This window comes from Phodopus roborovskii, unplaced genomic scaffold (genome assembly GCF_943737965.1).
Source record: "Phodopus roborovskii unplaced genomic scaffold, PHOROB, whole genome shotgun sequence".
Lineage (NCBI taxonomy): Eukaryota > Metazoa > Chordata > Mammalia > Rodentia > Cricetidae > Phodopus > Phodopus roborovskii.
In genome coordinates, this window is record NW_026126514.1 from 3,425,405 (window position 1) to 3,447,761 (window position 22,357).

Genomic DNA, 22,357 nt, shown 5'->3' on the forward strand with positions numbered 1-22,357 from the left:
CATCTGGGTATCTTAGAGACACTGTTTAAATTTAAATTACACTTCCTAGTTCGGCTATAGTAACTCAGCTCCATGCACTGCGAATGGGCACAGCCATCTTTACACAAATGCAACCCCAAGTCAGTGTGCGATTTGGATGGTGGGCAGGGAGATGATTGTCACACATTAGAGATATTGTGCTCCATGGTCAAATAATATTCTCTAGGAAAGTGTTCCTACATAAAAACCAGGAAGAGGATTTGTTTCCTACTAGGAAGGGTTTCAGGCGAGGAGCAAGGGGAAATGGCATCTCTGATAAAGGGCCCTACCAGGCGATTCTGTAATTTTGGGGGATCAAATTTGGAATTATTAAGATTGATTTTAAATATAATTAACTAATTTTCCTTTTGTGTCTTTCCTGTTTCTCTTCTCTCACAGGGATTTGTGAACAAGCTGGATGAATTCATTCAGTGGCTACATGAAGCCACAGAGACCACCGAGAACTGGACTCCTCCAAAAGCAGAGACTGATAGCCTTCGCCTGTACCTGGAGACACACTTGGTAGGCAAAATTGTCTTGTGTATCGCCGTTTCTGTCAAGGATTTCAATGTGATGCTGCTTTGTTTAGGTCCAATATGCTAAAGCCGAGCTTCAGTGGGGCTAAACCACAAGCTGAACCTTTGCAGGCATTTTAAGCGGCAAGATGACACCTACAGCCTCCATACTTGACACTGAGGTTTCAAAGCTTTTTCCAGAAAAGCCACTATTTTTAAAATACCTTAGAAGATCTTATTAGAACTGTATTCTCTGAAGTGATGATTGAACATTTCTCTCTTCTTGAAAGAAATAAATGTATAAAAGGGGGAAAAATTGATGACCAATCTGAGGCGTTCTAGAATTCTTGTAAAATTAATGAGCCACTCATTATCAAGAAGGTTTATTTAATCTGTTCCACACTTGGCTATTTTAATAAAATATTTAAAATGGCGATCTCCATCATTTCTGCTGCTATGTGGATTTTTCAGCAGATAATTAATACAACTGTCATTATGCTGGGCCTGTGCTCAGGGAAAACCAGGAGTAGTCATGGAAAACATTTGGATGAGTACGCTTTGCATTTGTTCAAAGCAGGAATTATAGACCAGAGTACAGTTGATGAACCTCAGGAGGTTTGTACTGAATGCGTCAAATGGCCGATAGCAATTATGAAGGGGTGGTAACCACGTAGTAGAGTGTGCTAAAGCGAGTCGAAAAGGCACGTTTGTCATAGGAAACGAAAACTCAAGCTTTAAGAGTCTCATCTTTATTCCTTCCACTGATAGAATAAAATTGACACAGGCAATGAACAAGAATCTTTGGGTACTCAGCTGTGGGGCTGATTTCTGCCCCTTTTACAGGCTTAGCATTTGGATTAAGTAAGTGTCGTGTAGGGTCCCATGCATGGCGGGTCATAGGAGAGACTGGAGAAGGGCGAAAGAAAGAATTTTAGTTTCCTTAGTATTGTGTTTTGCAGCATGACTTATATAATCACAAGCAGAACAGCCACAGACTCCAGTTGCTAAATGCAGGTAGGCTTGTGAACAATCAAGGATGGCCTGATGGGCGTAGAAGTGCCGGTGGCCCTAAGTGACTGTCTTGTATGTGGGTTTTTAAAATACTGCCCTTAGCATTCCATCCTTTGTAGAATGCAGTTTCCATTTTTTAGAGGGCATTTCATAATAGCGAGATAAAGATATTCAGTGCTTTATGATGTAAATTATATTAATTAGAATGTCAACTTTTCACTGGCATTGTTCTGACAGAAATTCTAATCTGTGTTTAAACAGGACTATATGAACTTTACTTCACATCAAGTGTGCTGTCTTAATTTTCTTGATTTAATATTTTATGGAAAACACACATTCAGCTTTTGAGGTTCCAGAGGGCACAAGGGCATAAGGGTGCCTTAACTGCAGGTTACTTATTGAAAGCCATACACAGCAGGCCGAGGGCCCTCTCCTCTCCGGGTGATGTGCCCCTTTGTCACCAACACATATTCCTGTCTCCGTTCTAGTGCAGAGATTCCTGCTTGACATCCTGGCACTGGCCTCACATCATTCTAGCCCAAAGCTTTATGAGGGAATACTTTGTATTATTCTATCTTTATGTAGGTGCCCCTAACTTCTTACAGCTAATGTTAACGTAAAATGCTGCTAATATTAGTGGAAGAAGTAAATTTTTAATATCATCACTCAGTTTAAATTGCCACCTAAGTCTACCGCCTTGCTCTATCTATGCAGCCTTACTAATTGCAGACCTTTTTTTAGAAGTGATGTCAATAATGCTCAGGCACCCATACCTGCCTCAAGACAATGTTCTTATGCCAAACATGGGAGTCGTTACTCGCTATGCATCACCAAGGGGTCCTTCTTGAGACATCTTTCTTGGAGAGTAGTCTGTTTCTGTCAGAAGATTAATACTTTTTGGTGTGTGTGTGTGTGTGTGTGTGTGTGTGTGTTTTGTTGTTGTTGTTGTTGTTGGGTTTTTTTCCTCTGTGTCACTGGACTGTTTAGGTCATTTACCCTAGGACAAGATTTGGTTTCTCTCTTTGTTCACATTACGCTCCTACCCTAGTTGTCATCTTTATCTTATTACCTTACCATGATACCAAATTAATATTCTTCTTAGTCTCAAAAGGAGGCAAAAAGTCTGCCTTTCTATAAAAACTATACAATTGAGCCTCGGAATTCATATTTAGCTCAGCCTAAACAAACCATTACTGTTTCCTAATGAGTAAGCAAGCAGGTCTTTGCAGGGTTACTCAGCAGTAGAGGTCGTCACCTACACTTGTTAAACCATTTTTCTAGATTCTATGATTCAATGTCTAGTCTGCAAGTGTATGAGAGTTGAGGGTGATGCTCTTCTCTGGTGTAGTATGTTGGGATAGCCAGCATCTTCCAATATTTACTGTAAAGGAAAACAAATACCAAAACAACAGTTGTATATTTATGTCTTGATACTTAATTCAATTTTTTTCATGATGGTAGCCAAGGGTTTTTTTTTTTTTTTTTTTTTTTTTTAACCAGCGCAAATCAATTAAAGCTTTGCAATGCCTCTTTGAGAGAGACACGGGAACTTTATTTTAGCGGTAGGAAACAGTGTGAAATTGTCATGCTACATCAGCAATTTTTCATGATAATTACTCATCTGCTTGCAACCTGGGTGCTGCTTCAAAAATGCAATTCCCATCTTTCAGGAAGCCGGCATTTTCAGGAAAATGTCATTTGGGGGTGGGATAATATGAGTATTGGCTACCCTCCTTCTTTGAAACTGGTTTTAGAAGTAGCATTGTATAAATGTATTATTGGGTAGATCTCCATTTCTCTCTCTTTCTTTCACCTTTGTTCCTTCCCTAGCCTCTTGTAGGACAGCTTTATTGACGTGTTTGGCCTGCAACCAATTGCATATTTTAGAGTATGAAAACTAAGGAGCTTTGACAATCTGAAACAAAGTCATGGCAGTGAGAGCATGCATCGCCCATGCTTCGTCATGGTATTTTGTAATTCCTTCCTGGCAGTTTCTTTCCCGCCAGCCTGATCCCACCTAGCCCACAGCTGCTTCAGCCCCAAATGAACACACAGACACTATGTTAATTATTAAACTGTTGGCCGATGGCTTGGGCTTCTTACTGGCTAGCTCTGTCTTAATCATTATTCAATTTCTATTCATCTAAGTATTTCCACGTGGTCTTATCTTACCGGAGAAAGGTGCGGACCTGTTGCTCCTTTGACTGGCTTCATGGCCATCCTGTGTGACAGGCCTACTCTGCCTACCTTTCCCAGAATTCTCCTTGTCTCCTAGACCCACCTATCATCCTCCTGCCCCAGTGACCGAAATCGTTTCATTCATTAACCAATAAGAGAAACATATATACAGAAGGATATCCCCCATCACCTCCCCAGACTCCTCTGCATCCCCAAGCAATAGCCCATTTTCTTTATGTACCATCTAATTCATTTGTCCTTTCTCGAATTTCACACAAATAAGACCAACCAGCATGTACTCTGCTGGGGCATGGGCCAGATGTCTGACTCAGCTACCTCTTATTAGATATATGGTCACTGCGTGCCAGTTACTCTCTGCTTTGTTGGTACATGGTATTCCACTGTGCACGTTCCACACTTGACTCGTGGACATTTAAGATGTTTACTCCAGCGTTTCAGACTATGTCTATTTGGGTAGAAGCACAATAAGCAGAAACAAATGTAATGTAATGTAACTGTAAATGACCAGCATATGCGAGGGCATGTGGCTCTTATGGTGTGTGCTTAGTAATCGGCTGTCTCAAGTGCTTAGACCGCTCTCTTTAAGGAAATGGTCAGGGTCTTGAGAGCACAGTGTTCAGGAGTAAGTCAGCAGAGTGAGCCACTCTGGCCAGATCCACAGTGTGTTCATGGGCTTCTGGAATGACAACTCTAATCTCCAGATCCCTGGTCATGCAAGCCTAATTCACCAAATGAGCACCACATCATAGACATCAGTGCCAGGAAAGCAAATTAAGATATATATATATATATATATATATATATATATATATATATATAACATCCAGACTACAGTATCCCCTCCGTCCTCTCCTCCCATTCACTCCTCTCTAATCCCCCCCTCAATCCACTCCTCCTCTGTTTCTGTTTAGAAAGGGCAGACCTCCCATGGGTGTCAACAAAGCTTGGCATATCAAGTTGTAGTAAGACTAAGTATTTTCCCTTGTGTTAAGGCTGGGCAAGGCAATCCAGTATGAGGAATAAAGTCTACCTGTGAGTTTTAAATTTGTTATAACTATCTTAAGATATATACTATGTAGCCAGGATGCCAGGGACCTTACTGTAATGGCTCAGGCTGGCCATCACCTTGCAACCTCCTACCTCTGTCTCCTGAGAACTAAAATAGCTGTGAGCTGAATAAAGAAATGATGACTATGGATGCAAGATTCAAGTGTGAACATACCGGGCACCCACAAGTGCCATGCAGTTACTTAGGTGCTTGTGTATGGTGAATGAAGTTGGCTTCTCTTGGGGGGCTTTCAATCGAGCAGAGGCAACCATAGGTTATATGATATAGTCCGGGCCAGTAAACTTATAGGATAAATGAAGAAATTCAGCAAAACAGTTTATTGTTTTCCTGGAGACAATTGAATGCAACCCTCAAAGGGCATACATCCTTCTGTGGGGTCAAGTGAGAGCAGAGAGCATGGCAGTGATTTCATAAGGAGGGAAAGATGGCAAGGCTAGCCCAGCTGGTATGGCTGGGATCCAGCTTGGGCCTTGCGGGTTGGTGCTGGGTAGCAAGGGAGACTAAATGACATTTTAAATTACCAAACTTTTCTCTGGGGCACTGAAGGTTCTGTCTGTGTTTCAGAACAGGAGAGCGAGAGGAATCGATCACAAATCCCATGGGGGTAAGGCCAGTCTGGCATCGATGGGGTGAGTGAGGCTAACTGAATGATCACAGTGGAAAATGGCCTTGACTGTGGTATTTGCTGTTCTAGCACAGACTAGTAGCTATCATATTTCAAAAATGTGGCTTTTGACCAGCTGTGTTTACGTAAAGATGACAGAAACTTCCTGAAGTGAATGACAGCAAAATGGTTAAAGTCTGCGGAGAGTCCCCCTCTCGTGTTCTCCCAGATACTAGTACTCCTTGCTTGCTCTCTGTCATTTCAGAGTTATTCCAAGTATATAAAACCAACTGTGCACGTGTGCTTTGCTTTGTCCCCAGTTTATATTAGCAACAGGTCGACAGCAGTAACTGTATACAACTTAATCCCTGTGTGCGGCTTTTCAGTGTTTCCTCTATGGGACGCCATCCCATTACGCTTCCTGCATTTGAGGTGAAAGAACTTCCTCTTTGTCTTTGGGGAGTCATTGCATTTTTCCTTGGGACTGGCTGCTCATTATCATAGCCTGTTCTTCTGCTGGGTCATTGTTACTTCTGGGTTTACCTGAGCTTTTTAAATATTAAAGGAACCAATCCCTTGTCTGTGTTGTAAATGGAAACTTTTTTTTTTTTTTTTTTTTTTTTTTTTAAAGGAAACCACCAAGGAGTCTCTTCCAAAAGGACAGGGACAGTTCAACAATTGGTGCCAATGCTTAGGCAGACCTGGCAAGCCAGTGCTGGGTCCCTTCACCTGGCAAAATCACATGTGGTTCCTGTCTCAGAAGGGCCAGCATGTGGAAACCCTATCTCAGCTATGAAGGAATGCGTTTAAGACGAGAGAGTTTGTAGATGAACGCGGAGATTAAGAACGTTTGAGCAGTGGGCGCATCGGGTGAGGTGGGGAAGGTAGGAATGGAGAACAGGAATACATTAAAGGGGCAAATCAGAGACTCATGCCAACAGCTGCTTTGGAGGTTCACCCCTGTTCAGCCAGAAATTTCAGACAACATCTGTTTGTCTGCCCTGGTCCAGTCTATAGTGCTCTACCCCACACCCAATACAGTGTAGGTGAGACTTAGATGCAGAGACATATGGAAGCTGCTGAGCACGTCTGTGGGCAAGACCTGGGCCTCCAGGCAGTGCTAGGAGTGTGTGAAGCAAGGTGCTGTGACACTGACAGTTCACACAGTACAGTGTGTAGTGGGCTGAGGAGAGGTAGCGTGGCTTTTGTCTTTCACTCGATGTCTAGTTAAAGAGGAGCATTAAACAATGCTCGGTAGAAAAGTCAAACAATATGAAACAGCATAAAATGGAAAGCAAAACCTCCACCTCCTGACTAACCAGGCTGAGCAGTTTGTTCTGGGTTTTTTTGAGACCTTCAGTGTAAGATATCTGAAAGTCCATGATGTAGTCTATCCAATAACTCGCTTCCACAGACACGTTTCCTTTCCATCAGTCTAGGAACAAATCTAGGGTGCATTTTCACAGCTCCTTAGTATTTTATCCCCTGGAGGATGTGCCTCAGTTTATTTAATTAAATCTTCTCATGATGACATTTAAGATGTCTCCTTATTTCTGCTTTCTCTTTCGAATAATGCTCCTTGAATATTCAGGCTAACACTGGTGCAGGATCTCCTTGTCATTTTCCAATTGACCTGCAGCAGCAACTCAGGGACCCCATGTGGTCAAAGACCTCTCTTACCCTAGAGACAGCTTTCACTGTAAGTAATAAGAACTGCAGCACAGGATATCTGAGTCCCTATTTGCAGGTAGTCTTCCAAAGCAGGCATTCTGACCCCTTTTGTTCACTCTAGTATTAGTACCTGCAATTTGAGTTGGCTGCCACAAGGTGGCAGAAGAGCACCAAAATCCATTCGTTCTTGAGGACCCATCCTTATTGTGTCCTTACCCTAATCTTCATACACACAAACTGGATTTAACTACAATGTGCCTGGTTAAAAGAACGATCGGCAAAACTATACACATACATTTGTCACCCCTACCCAGATCTTTACATCTTATTTCTGATCAAACTTATTTTATTTCTATCACAACAAAAAACAGTATACCACTCAGAGTTTTTCCTGAATACGTCTGTCTTTTGTTTGCCCTCGTGTGTCCAACTCTGCTCCATTTCTCATTGCTTGAAGTTAAGAGATCACAGAGCCTGTTTTTTGGTTGTTTGTTTGTTTTGTTTTGTTTTTCCTGCTGCCCACCTCTCCTGCATCCCTTCCTCTGCTGCAATGATGGCCACAGGGCTCTGCTGCTCAGTCAGACTTCAAAACCCAGAGCTGTGTGTTTGTCCCAGTTGCTACCACCCCTTTCAGCTGCTGGTGCAAGGCTGTGGCTTTCCAGGAGCTTAGAAGTTCTGTTTGCTTGTCCCCCTTGAACTCCCACCAGTTTAAGATGTCGCTGAGTGTTTAGCAGGAAAAGATACCATTTCTCCTCTTTGGCGTCATTTGAAATACTCAGTCTCTAGCCTCCAGTTCTTTTCTATGGTGGGTGGGGATGCTGGTTGGCCAGGAATTTATAGCATGCAGGCAGTTTGTTATTGCTTGCTGGGTGAGTGGGTGGGGGTAAGTAAAGTAAAGTGGGAGGCTCGCTTTGGACATGTGACAGTCACAACCACAGTCCTGTGCTCATATGCTTCATGCTCTGTGTCTAGGAGACACATGTGTGTTACCTTTTCAGTGAAAAGGGAAGTGTAAGGCACACGAGAACTATACTTTCTTCCTACTTGGTTTAAAGACTCTTAGGTCTTACTACTCAACAATTCTCACTATTCTGAATATTGTTAGTGCCCAGTTTACTAATTTATTCACTATTTTTCCTTAGACAGTAATGACTGCTTTTAACTAGATTGTTGCCAGAGACGTGCTGTGCTTAGCCAGCACTGCGTATGGAGAAGTATGGTAAACAGGGCAATGAAGAACAGTTTACAGACAAGCCTTGCTTTATGTGGCCCATGTGACTGAGGACACTGAGGATGGACAAGGGACTCTCAAGACTTGGCGTACATACCCAGGTCTTTCCCTCCATACCTCAGATGCAGGTCCCAGTGTATACATCGTATTACATGGAATTTTAAAGCAACTTATTTGGTACCAAAAAAAAACCCTCCAGATCTTTATATTAGCCAGAAAACAAACAAACAAACAAACAAAACCCCCAAACCCGTCCCATGACTGTTGTGAAGGTGAGCTAAGCAGGGGCAGGTGGGGGAGGTGGGGGAGGTGGGGAAGCCTTTTCCACTTGGGGGCTTGTACGTGTCTTCTTTGAGGACTTACGGACATATGGCAGGAAAGGCTCACTTACTGGTAAAGGAAGTGTGATTGCCCACCTGCCCTCTCCCCCACTGTCCTCCTTTGACTGCCACTACTTGAGGGACAGTTTGTGTTTCTTTGTTATCTCCTCTGACCCCACTTTACCATGCATTCGGGTATCTAGCAGAAGTATCAGCAGGAAGAAAAGGATGAACTTTTGTAAAAGCAATGCTTGAACCATCGTGGGCACAGAGTCCAGTCAATGTAACAAATTTTCAAACTGTAATAACCTGTGTCCTCAAGGTAAACAGTCCCCTACAACTCACAGCCGAGACCTGATTACTTAGCTTTCTGAGTATGGCTGGTGAATTTGTGACAAGAACAACCGCCAGGGAAGGGAGACCCAAAGAAGACTTGATTCTGTTCGGAGGGGTGGGATTCATTAAGTAATAATAATAATAATAATAATAATAATAATAATAATAATAATAAACAACCCCACAGAAATAAAAATGATAATTCAGTTATTACAAGGGTTAAAAAATTCTGCAGCTTTAATATTTCTGTTTAAAAATATGAACAGTGTATGACTAGACAGGATGTTAATGACTTGACATTACAAAATTTATTAAATTTATTTTTAAAGTGGTTTGGTTCCCCCTTTCAAATGCATGAAGCGTGTGGGAGTTGGAATAGATCTGCCCCAGGCTGCCAAAACAAATTTTTAATGGAACTGGAGTCCTTCAGGGATTGTCCTAAATCCACATAATATTCTTAAGTCCTGGTGTTTGCACTGGGACCTGTGTATTAGCAGATGTACGTGTGAATAATGTACGTACATCCATCCATCACCCTGGTGACTCTGCATCCTCAAGGGCTGCCGCACATCAATTATTCCACCTCAGGGGGTAGAGAGATATTTGGGCTAGCATTGACCTCCTTTTCAATCAGGGCCTCCAAACAGTATGTTCTGGAAGTCAAATAGTCCCTTCAGACAGAACCTCTGTTTGAGAATGCGTTTGGCCTGATGTCGCCATGCTGAGAAGTCAATGTGATTACCTGTGTCAGGTGTGGAGGCAGCATCCAGAGAAGCAAATGGAAATCCCGTCACTCAGAGTCACCATCAGCATCCGGGATCTGTCCCATCTATCTACATCTTGCATAAGTTATTAGCTGGTCTATCAGGAAAGACTGTCAACCCCAGTGAGCTGCATCTACTTTCACACCCAAAGCAACTCTTGGAAATAAATTACAAGTTGCGTGAGGAACCAGCTTCACTTTCAAAGGCTTGGATCCATTTTTATGAAGTGAGGGACCAAAGCCTCCTGAGGAGGAATTGAGGAGTTTTGTCTTTCTTATCTGTTTGTGTTAAAGGAAAATAAAGCCTACTTTTAAACACATGGTTTTGATTAAGAAGAAAAAAGAAAGAAAGAAAAAACAAACTTGCAAGTTATTTCTTAAATGCACCAAGTCTTCTTCGTAAGCTGCTGGTATCAGTGCTGAGAGTGTGACAGATTGTTGTGATCAGTGACAAAGGTAGCCACTTCATTTTGCTGGGAAAATGCACAATTGTGGTAGCGGCTGACCATTTATTTAATTGTGTGGTAAGTACCATATGATGAGAGGGTAAAGTTAAATTGATGATTCAGGCTACCCCAGCCAGGGTACAGTTTACATGGCAATTATGCTGGGTCATCTAAGTGTAATTGGCAAGTAATTTTGTAAGCGAAGGAACATGACAGCTCATTTACATGGTGTTCACTGAGTAAAATTTGGGGACATTTATCAACCACTCACTCTACAGTGCAGAGTGATTGCACTGATATCCCCGAATGCTGCAGGCCACTGGACGCTGGTTTGTGGAATGAGTCTCGAGGCACACACTACTCCCTTCAGTGGTGGTTACTTGTGTGCAGTATGCTGGGTATTTCCACTCTACACCGAGCGAAGTCACAGCTCTTTTCTCAAGGAGCTCACGGGTGGGGTACAGACACGTCAATAATTTTAAAAGTGTGGTAGATAAAGACAGAAGCTTGCAGAGGTGCTGTGGGTATAAGAGGGAGGGCGAGGGCGAATTTCTACAGTGGAAGAGCAGGGAAGACTTGCTAGGGAGGGTGACACTGAATTGAATTATGGGGCTTTGCTGAAACAGCTCTTGTCAGGCAGAGGCACTGGGAGAACAGAATCCTAGAGGAGCCAGTAGACTAGGAGGGTGGGGAACTCTCAGAGTTGACCCGACAGGACCTGCAGTCAGATAAGGGCTCAACCTGACACATAGCCCTGGCCAGCCATTCAAGACTTGAGGAGAGGGCCTCTATCTAGCTGTTTTGAAGACAGATCATTTTACGTAGTAACAATTACTATGCTATTGTGATGTACTAGGCTCTGTTCTCTGTGTATCATGGGATTCTCATCTCTTTTACCACCCAGGAAATAGGCACTAAAACTCCTTCCACAAACAAGGAAGCTAAATAGACAGAGGTGGGCCAGAATTATTCAGAGTGATAGAGGAGCTGGGATTTAAACACACCTGTCCACTTCTGAAGCCCTTGCTCCTGCTAGCACCAGCCCACACCATGCTGTTGGCTTCCTTAACATGGTCCACTGGAATTCCAGACTAAAGCTATTCTGTGCCCACCACACTCACTAGGCTCTGAACACTCCTAGAGGTTGGTAACTTCTCATTCTACTTATAGTCACATCTCTAAGTGTGAGCTATTAGTGCTTGTGTTGTCACTAACACACAACAAATGTGTAGCATTGAGGTCAACCTAACAAGTGAAATGATGAGGGCTTAGAGCTAAGGCAGTGTTAGTGTGAAGAGGTAGGAATGGAGACAGAAATGGACTGAGCTCGGTGATTGATTGGGAATGAGCATCTTGTTGGCAGATTCTTGCATCACTTTCCAACCAGCACACTGGAGAGATGAGTTGGCAAAAGAATCTGAGGAACAGGGAAGTTCACACTGCTCTTCACAGAGCTCTTAAATTCCTGGGAAGAACTATGTGGGCTCAGGATAAAAGTTAGAAGAGACTTCCCCAGTGGTGGCTAAAAATAGAAGGGACAGGCTTGGGACAGAACAGCTCTGGGGTAGATGAGTGGTTGGATGGCCTTTGGAATTCTTCCCTCTTTGAAAATTCTTTAGTTTAAAGTAAATAAAGCTTCTCCTGTTTCCTTTCCTAAACTGCATGGATGAAAAAAAAAAAGATAAAAATCAAAGTATTCAAGAACTGGAAAATATTGAGTCCAAATGCCTCGATTAGATAAAGGAAGGAAGCCCAGCGGGCTCCATGATTCATCCAAGGGCACACCCTCAAGGAGGAAGAAGACAGGGTCATTGGCTTTTCTTTTATGTTGCAGATAGTAACATCTTGTTTTTGATGTTCCTGTGGGCAAGCCACTAGTAGATAGTGGCACATAAGAGACTTGGTATTTGTCTCTTGGAAAATTAGAGTATTGACAATAAAGGGTACCTGCCACATGGCTACCTAGGACATTTAGGAAAACGAGAAAGTGAATTTAAAAATTCCTAAGAGTTAGAGAGATGTCTCAGGGGGTATGACCATTTCATTGACTAGCATGAGGACCTGAGTTCAAATACTCAGTAGACATGTACAAAGCCCAGCACTGGAAAACAGATTTTAAAAGCTCACTTGGCAGGTGGCGGAGCTCAAAGGATAAGCTTCTGGATCAAGACAGGGACCCTGTCTCAAGGTGGCTAAGAACAATAGAGTAAGACATCTTACGTGTTGCCCTCCATGGAATGCATGGGCCTGTGTACACAGTGCTCACATGCATACAACATACACCTATACCACACATATACAACACACACAAACCCCTCCCCCCACACACAATGAACTCCACTTGGATTTCTTAATCCCTATTCATTGCCATACAGTTCTAAGACTTTCCATTTTCTGTCTCTAATTCTCACAACTATACAGTAGTGCTGTCTATACTTAATGTTTCAAAAAAAAAAAATAATCCCTAAAACATAACCTGCCCCATGAGATCTGACCATGGTAACTCCTGGCCCCACGGTCCTCCAATAATGTTAGCATTCTTTACATTTTCTTGCAACCATCTTTGTCTTTGTCCTGTAAGAAGATTATTTACATATTAACATCTATAATTTTAGCAATATAATTTGAGTCATTTTTTTTGTACATTCTATACATTTCCATGGATTGCCTAGCCATCATTTAAACTGCAATATAATGTCTTAACAACTTTCAAGAGTTACTTATGTATTTACTGAGAGAACTCTCATTCTTGACTCTGACAGTATTTTGGAGGACACATTTTCTGCTGTGAGCATCTACACATCTAGCCTGTGTGGATGGCACTGGGGGGCAATGAGCAGGAGCTGCTGGGCTCCTCATGGTGGTTACTCTTGCTTGCTTGCCAGGGGCCCTCTGAGAGCACAAATAGTGCTTGTTTGGCCCAGTTCAGAGCAGCAGGTCCTGGGCAGAGAAACAGTAAGTGACTTGAAGCCGTGGCTTTTCTAACTAAACACATATTTTCCCTGCCCTTGTGAAAAGGCATGTTCTCCTTCTCTGAGGGAGTAGACATCTTTGTGTGAAGAAGTGTCACCAGTGTCTTACTCATCAGCGTACCCACCATCTCTTCGAGTGGCAGTGGGAGGAAGAGTTCATCAGTTCAATGTGCCTTTCACATTCGGAGCCTCCCGACTAATAACCTCTGGTATTTATCAGCAGAACAGCCAAAGAAGTAAATTCTGGCACATGCTGCTCTCACGCATGGAGAGAAACTTGAAAAGACGGAAGATTTGTTCCAATTTTCTTTCTTCTTCTTCTTCTTCTTTTTTTTTTTTTTCATTTAGAAGAAAAAGCGTACCTTTTTCTAATTAGAAAGAGTATGAGCACACAGAAACATCTGGCCTGTATCACCACGGCAGCCTCCCAAAATGGCCCGCTTGTCTCCAGTGTGTCCTTTTCCAAGTCAAGTCTGTATGTAGCAGCCAGCAAGCTCTCCCTAGCTTCTAGGTCTGCAGTAGCTCCCATCACTCGCATATTCTTTGTGGCTCTTTCATGACTCTAGGGCTCAGGTCCTGTGTAGTTAACATTGCTCTCTCCCCTGCCTGCAGCCACAAAGAGCACACAGGGCTCCTGGCTTCTGCTTCTCTGAAAGATGTATCTGGACCTGTGTGCAAGTCAGTTCATTCCTTAGAAGCTTTCTGCAGGCCGGGCTGAGACTGGATCTCATGGGCTCCCACAGCCCCTATCCAGCACTGGCCTTTTAGAGTTGGCTGGTGTAGTGTGTTTTAATTTAAACAAGCAAACTTGAATCTCACTGGACAACACTATTATCGCTTGAGGCAAATTGCTCTGCCACTCCGTATCACACATGAAATTCCAGTTACACATGTATTCTATCCTAGGTCATAGAAATACATTTGTGGGGGGCTGGAATAATGGCTCAGTGGTTGAGGGCATCAACTGTTCTCTCAGAGGACCCAGGTTCAAGCCTCATCACTCACATGGCAGCTCACAACTGTCTATAACTCTAAAATCTGACACCCTCACACAGAAATGCAGGCAAAATCAGCAATGCACATAAACTAAACAATTAAAAATAAAGAATAACACTTGTGGTTATCTCTATGACCCGGTGGACTAGACTATAAGCTGCCTGAAGACTGGTGTTATGCACTGACTTATTGAGCAGTTTATCTAGTAGGAACTGCTCAATAAACAGATCTATTCCATAAACCCATGCCTTAGGGGGGAAAAATAAAATTCACTCAAGAAAGAATATGTAGTAGGTAGGTCTTTTGGACACTTGTGATAGTTCTCAAATATCCCAAGACCCACTGTGCTCAGTGGACTTGGTATATACATAAAGGACCCACAGAGTGCCTGAATATCTGTTGTCACCATTTACGATGCTAAGAAGATGGAACCACTTTGGACAGTTAAACCTTGGAGGTGCACATTCCTACATCTCCGGTCCTTGGCTACCCCTCAGATGTGATCATTTCCATGCTCTGCTGTGATTTCCTTTATTTCATCCCCTATGTATGTGTGCAAGGTCTGCTTCCCCAGATCTGATCTGAATGTGGCTTGGGCATAGTCATGGGCACACCTGAATTTCCAACACATTCAGATCTATTCAAAGCAGATCATGCCAGACGTTGTAATAATATCATTGCCCATTTTTATCTTGTGATAATCATTTTGATAATCCAATCATTGGATCATTTTTAAAAAATGTTTTGAAAAAAAATGACATTTTATTTATTTGTTTTATGTAGATGTGGGTGGAGGTGTGCATTCCAAGGTGGGGGTCAGATGACTTATACTAGAGATCAAAGTCGGGTTATCAGGTTTGGTGGTAGGCACCTTAAGCCTCTTAGACATTTTGCCTGTCCAGACGTTTTATTTATCTATAATTTACTAGTTGATTTCCTTTGTTGTGTATATGACTGTGAGTATGCAAGCCAGAAGAAAGCTTGGCACCAGTCAGCTTTCTCCTACAGCATGGGTTCTAGGGATCTAACTGAAGGCGTCAGGCTTGCTGGCCAGTGCCTTCTCACAGAGCCATTTCTCAGCCCCTCACTGAGTTTTTCCTTCTTCCTAGTTGCTCTCTTCTTGTTACTCACTTACATCCTACTTTACAGACATTGAAAAAGAATCCGTGTTCCCTTGGATCCAGGCCATATGTAACTGTGGCAATTCACATAACCAGTGACATGGGATCATGGAGCATGCAAATGCCAATCAATGCTTTTGCCACAAATTCAGTCTCTAGAGAATTCATTGCACTGTCAGGGAGTGGTGCAGGTGTGGCAGAGGGACTGAAAGTACCACAGGCATTCTGGAGAAAATATGCTAACAGTGTAAGGATGGAGACATGTCCAGCTATCGAGTTAGAAAGAACAAACTCAGAAAGGAAATAAAGTCCCTCTTTAGGGACAAGTGGGGTCAACATGAGGAGGGGCCTACTAAAGCATCCTTTAACAGCCTGGAGTCTCACTGACAATTCTGTTAATGTGCCCGCTGGGCTGTCTTCTGGGGGGGGGCGGAGCTGTTGTGAATTCCTTGCTTGATGTTATTAATTGCTAATGGGCGCACCTGAAATCAAGCAATAATGTACAATTTGGGTAATAGTTATATTAAATGGTTCTTTTATACAACATCAACCTTATCAGATTATCTCATTCCTAATAACAAACGAACACCTCATTGTTTCCAATTTCCTTATCAAATGTTTCCACATCATCCTGAAGTGCAGCCGTTTGCAGCCGCATTGGCACTTCACACTCTCAATGAGGTCAAATTGCCAGCTTCCTAGGGTCCCCCTGTTCTCTCTGGCACTGAGGCACAGGCCTGGTGTGTCCCTTTGGAAGCTGGTGATCACCAGCCATTTGCTACAAGTAACTAGTGAGTGAAAGATAACACCAGGCTGAGTTGATAGTGACATAGAATTTTGACAACAGGTTTCTACCCGAAGGTTAGTGCTTCTGAATTCATCTCAGATGTTCCTCTTTTTCTTCTTCCCCTTTGTGAAACTCTAGTCTGAGTGGCATTACTTCAGTGTGGAGGAGTCCCAAGGCAGGGACAAAAAGCAAAGGATGTTATGCTTCACTGTAAGGCAATAAACATTTAGTAATCCATGAGTACTATCCTAATTGGATTGATCAGAAGTACTGAGGAGGATGGTGGAGTGGATCAACAGATAACAGCATTGACTGCTCCCACAGAAGCCCCAGGTTCGGACTCACCATCATCTATAATTGAATTTCCAGGGGACCCAATGCCCTCTTCTGGCCTCCACACACACTGCATGTACATAGTACACAAACATACATGCAGGCAAAACACCCCTACACATAAAATAAATACATCGAAAAGCATTTTTAAACAATCATCTTTAAGAGGAAATATCAAGATCACTGAACATTGCATATTTTATTTTATTCAACTGCATACTTGTAGCAGAAGGAACAACGTAAGAAATGCTGAGGCATGTGTGGGGGAGTCAGATAATGTCACTTTCTAGAACATTCAGCTGAAATGTTACTGTATCTTATGAAAGAAGGTTGGATGACATAATTCATCATTTTGAGTTGCTTTAGTTTGCATCCTTATCGGTAGGCCTATCTCCTATTTCTCTCAGTTTCAGGTTTTCTTTTAGTTTTGTCTCTATCTTTGGTACTTTAAAAAGACCCCTTCCTTCAGGAAAAAAAGAAAGGCTCACACTCACCACTGAGTATCCAGGATGAGCCACGCTTTACTCCCCAAGTTCGGTTTCCCATTTAGGCCAGAATCCATGCTTTTTGGTCCCTAAGTCTCCATTGGCATTATAGACCACACATATCATGTGAATTGCTGAATGAAGACCCGCTCGCACAATTTATGATTACCCAACTTCTCTAATTCAAATGAAATTCAATGTGGAGTTATCATAACGTGTGTTATTTAAGCTTAATTTCAAGCACAATACAGTGTTTTCACGTATCGTCCCATGATGTTTAACAAATAATAACACTTTGTATACTTTGGAACCTTACTATGAAAAGCCAAAACTTAGTGCGCTGTGTTTCCAATTGGCCAAGCTGAGGAAAGAGTTCTTGCCCCAAAGACTAAGGAATGATCTGTCGCTGATGGGCACTGTGATTTCCCTTCACTGCGCTCCTGTGGTTGGAATGGCTCATAGCATTTCAGAGCTGAAAAGTTTTTTGGAAAGCCAAATATTTACATTTCTTGAGATATTTAAACAGAAGCACCCTCCCACGAGTTAGAGAGCATTACTGATCACACTTAGAAAACGCTGACTATGCCCACAAGCTAGCGAACCATTTATGTGTGACATGAGTACTCGCAAGTTTTTAAATTGTGAGTAATTTGGTAGCTAAAGATAGAAATACAGCAGCAGATCTGTGATAAATTCTATAGTAGAATTATGTAAGGGGCAGAGAGACAGGAGAGATAACCACTCAGTGTGTCAGCGGAGGTGTCCTGGAAGCAGTGGCTGAGTTTGATGGGGACCATGAGAAAAGTCCATGACAGTTACGAGGGGAAATGTGCATGGTGTACTTGATGTGTTTATTATCTAGACAATATCACATCTTAAGAAATAAGCTTTTAAAGACAAAGACTCCCCAGGTTAGCCTCTAACAGCACCTCTCCATCCTGTGGCTCGTGTACAGTAGAGGAACAGAGACGAATCAAACCATGCTGTATTAGTGGATGCATATGCGTGCACACAAGGCTACTGTGTTTTCCTGCTGACACCTTCTATGGTTTCACAAATGCTTAAGAAAAGCTCGCACATGCAGGTGGGAATTCACTGTACTTTACTGGACACTGCTCCTCTTGATATAATCTATGGAATGTGACTTTTCATAAAAACCTAATTAATTTCTATGATTGCTGAGCTGCTTCCAAACAGATGTGCTTTGCTAATCTAATGGAAACGTTTAGAGCATAGACCCCAAATATCAATAGCTTTTAGTATCACAAATTAGTCTGTCTGTTGGGTAAATTGGGCTGTGTGGTTCTTGGTAAAAAGTATCAAGTGATTCTGCATGTGTGTCTTGTGTGTAACTGCCTTGCTGGAGCCTGATGGCCTTGTGCTTCTTTGCAGAGTTTTAAGTTGAATGTGGACAGTCACTGTGCCCTCAAGGAAGCCGTGGAGGAGGAAGGACACCAACTCCTGGAGCTCATTGCGTCGCACAAAGCAGGTAAGTCCTCCTGAAATATTGCGGGTCTTTATGTCTCCAGACTATTAAGAATGAAGAAGCATTGCTGTAAATTACTGCATATATTCACTTCCTTATGTATTATTAATATTTACATTATCAGATTGACCTTCAAGATTTATAAATGTTTCATATACTGCATACAATGCTGTGATACGTATAAGATGAAATAGTGCCTCCAACGGTCTGCTCATTTTATTTGGGGCATGCCATTCGCCTGAGTTCCAATCGAAATCACGTTCCTGAAAACTTCACGTTGACATGCTATTTTGATGTAGGAGCTCTGGAAATAACATTAAGATAATGAATGAGAGCTGTTCTTATAGATACAATGCATATGCACTAGGGTGTACATAGATATCATTATGGATATAAGGCAGGCTGTCCATAGACATCTGATCATTTCTATGCCAGTTAACATATGTGAACATTTGGCATATTCTCTGTAGGTCTTTGCATTAGCAGAATCTTAGGCCTTCAACCAGTTATTAGCCCAATATCAATGCATATATGAAGAATGTATTATAAGTAAAAACACATTTTCCTTGAATGGTCCCACTTATCCTGATAGTCGAAGACCACGAGACAGTATGGGTGAAAGCTTGCTTAGTTGGATTTGTTTATTTGTTTTTTCTTCTTATTCTGTAAACAGGAAAACAGCAGTAAGTAGATATGTTAATGTATAAGACTACTGTCTTGATTCTGGCCCAATTACTGTTTTTCCCATTGAATTACCAGTATCTATTTCCAGATATCTTTTTTTTTTTTTGATCATTATAAAGTCTCCACGCAGATAAACACAGGGCCTTATGGCGGAGGTGTGAAGCTACAGTGTTAGTGACATCTATACATCATAATCTGTCCTGTATGTATTGTTTTCACCAAATCAGAGTCTGCCTCCGTTTCTGCATGTGCTTGTCCCATTTTTGTGTTGCTATATCTTAGAATTGTCAGGCTCAGTTCTGAGTGACAAATTGCCAGGTAATGGTAAGGTCCTTTAAAAGCATGTATGTGGTTTGAAATAGCCACCTAGTTTTCTGTGTAGCAGACAGTAGCAGGTAGAGAGAGATGCAGCCGGGTCCACAGCTGTGCTTTCCTTTGGAGAAGGACTGAAGGACATGCTGAAGATGATTGCAAGTCAATGGAAGGAGCTGCAGAGGCAAATCAAACGGCAACACAGCTGGATTCTCAGAGCTCTGGACACCATCAAAGCAGAGATACTGGCTACTGATGTGTCTGTGGAGGACGAGGAGGGGACGGGAAGCCCCAAGGTAAGTGGCTTGAAGTTTGCCTTATTTCCTCTTATTCCTGTCTTCTTTTGAACTAGGCACCACTGAAGTTTCCTTTCCACCCCTAAGGCTCTTCGTTTCTAGTGAGTAAACTTTGTAACTCCTTCTCCCTCTCTCTACATACATATATATATATATATATATATATATATATATATATATATTCTGGAAACAAAACAAAAGGCAACAACTTTCAAGTTTTCTAGGAAGAGGTCTTTTTGTGCAAAGTAGCAGAGCAGAAGGGGGACAGAATTCTAGGGGTGGGAGAAAAGGGGAGGCATAAAACATTTAGTAAACAAAACATAAAGCATCTTTAACATGAATAATCAGAATGGTTTTAAATTGTTTTGTTGCAACTATAAATCACTATAATCAGTGCAATCACTCAGCTCTGACATCCATTAGCCGCTTGGTTACAGCAAATTAACAAAGAAGAGAGAAAGTGATTCATTATCTCATTCCTGTTAATGACTATCAGATGCATTGCCTAATTAGGGGATGGTCATTGTAGTGCGAAGAAGGTCATATGCTTTGCTACAAATCTTTTTGCTCTGAGTGTAAGTTTTCCATAATGGTGCACTCACCGAATACAGCAAGTATTTTAAAAACAAGTATTGGCATGTTTTGATTGTCCATTTTAGATTTACAAAATAGATTGTGAGACATATGCCACTGAATACCAAATGAAGCATCTTTTAATATAAAATACTACTGGTGTAAAGGTGTCCTTTGAACTTATAATGCCAAAAATAACTTTATTAATTTGATGTTTTCTTATAGTTTCTCATGTTGTAAAAAGAATGTCCGGAAATCCATCGTATGGTAGACTCAGGATCAGAACATATTGTAGCATGAAGGGAAACAGATGAAAAAGTTCATAGTTTCTATTCCTGGCCTGGACAGAGAGACTTAACATCATCAAATCACATTTCTTCAGCACACGAGCATTGTGCTCACATTAAACTAGCAACCTCTTTGCCCTCTGAGACTCAGCTTCTGCAATACAGGCAGCCCCACAACACCAAGGCTATGCAGCCCCCCAAAGCTCAGAGGGCACCCTTTATCTGTTGGAAACAGGATTGAGTGGCAATATCAGTCCTACCGGAACCTCCATGGAGGAAGTCACATTTCAGGAAATACTAGAAGAAAGGGTCAGAAGTGGCTTGGCATGTGAGCACATATTTTAGGAAGAGATGTGATGAGCTAGCTGTTCAAAGCTGCAACCAATACCAAGGACTGGAGTGTTTTCAGCAGACATTGCCAGCCAGAGGAAGGAGACGGCAGGAGGAAGTTCATTGGGCAGGTTTTCACTGTGGACCCAGGGCGCGAAGCCCTCTCATTTAGTTTCCATTCAGAGCTAGTCTGCATTTTTGCTGTGATCCTCATTTAACATTGCAACGATCACAAAAGAGTTTTACCTGTATCTCTTCATGCAGGAAAGAGGCTGCTGAGAGGTTAACCAAATTGCCTGAGGGCACACAGGTACAAGTCTCAGAGTTGGAGTTTGACTGCACGTTTAGGCTTAGATGCTTACCCTCTGCTCCCTGCTGGCGGGGCTTGGGCTGTGTGTATGTGTGTGTGTGTGTGTGGGGGGGCTCCAAGGAGCTTGAGAGAGGCAAGCTTTTGGGAAGGGTGAGGATGCTTTGGATACTGTGATACTAAAACAACCAGAGGGACAGCAAAGATGCAGAAAAGAGGAGACACAGGCAAGAAGAGGGAGGGCTTGCTCTGAGGGAGTGATAGACCATAGACAGAGTGGTGTGGTTGGGGGAGAGCTTTGTAGGAGGCCACTGGCCTGCTGTAGGTAAGGGAAGTGGGGAAATAACCCTGGATGTCTGTGTAAAGATGCGTTCTCGGCTGTGTATCAGGCATGTGGCAAGGGTGGGTGACTTGAGTGAGTGAGGGTGGGCAGGATATACCACAGGGACCTCCAGAGACTGTCAGTCACCCAGACTGAGGAGAGGGCTGTGCTGGGGTTAAGGAAAGCTGTTCAGCAGGACAGTTTTCAGTCAGCTCATCTTGTGAGGTAGAAAGAAGGTGCTTACTCAAGCCAGAGAAGGACAGACCCATCAGCATTTTTAAGAAGCTTCTGTAGACCACAGTGGTGATGGCCCCTTCCCAGAATCCCACATTCTTACACGAACCCCTCAAGATCACCACCCCCTACACACACACACACACACACACACACACACACACACACACACACACCATGAGTGAGATGCTGTCTAAGATAGTTACTTAAATAGCAGACAGTACCAGTAAAGTGTTATACTAGGACTATATAAATCAACTGGGCTACATCTTACTCTAATGAAATGTTACATTAAAAAGCAGTATTTTAGAAGACCTTGTAAGCAGTAAATGATATCTATATGTTAGGAGTAAGGTTTTTCCTGCCGCCGGTCCCACCGCCACGCTAGCCCCAGTTAACACACTGAGACTCTGTAATAGATATAATTCTGTTGGCCAGGTACTAGTTTCTTATTGGCTAGCTCTGTCTTAAGTATTAACCCATTTCTATTAATCTAAGTATTTCCATGTGGTCTCATCTTACTGGAGAGAGGGGCCGGCTTCTGCTCTCCCTAGTCTCTCCATGCTGACTCCTCCCCACTACTTCCTCGAATCTTCCTTGTCTCCTAGTCCCTCCTATCTTGCTTTCCTATTGGCCAACAGTGCTTTAT

General features: G+C 42.5%; 1 protein-coding gene across 1 annotated transcript in view; it reads left to right on the forward strand.

Moving 5' to 3' along the window:
- Akap6 (A-kinase anchoring protein 6) overlaps positions 1–22,357 on the forward strand; it is a 418,711-nt gene that overhangs the window by 203,051 nt on the left and 193,303 nt on the right. The window contains exons 5-7 of the mRNA XM_051195831.1: positions 418–540; positions 18,270–18,366; positions 19,492–19,655. Coding sequence (XP_051051788.1) covers positions 418–540; positions 18,270–18,366; positions 19,492–19,655 — 384 coding nt within the window. The remainder of the gene's footprint in view (positions 1–417; positions 541–18,269; positions 18,367–19,491; positions 19,656–22,357) is intronic.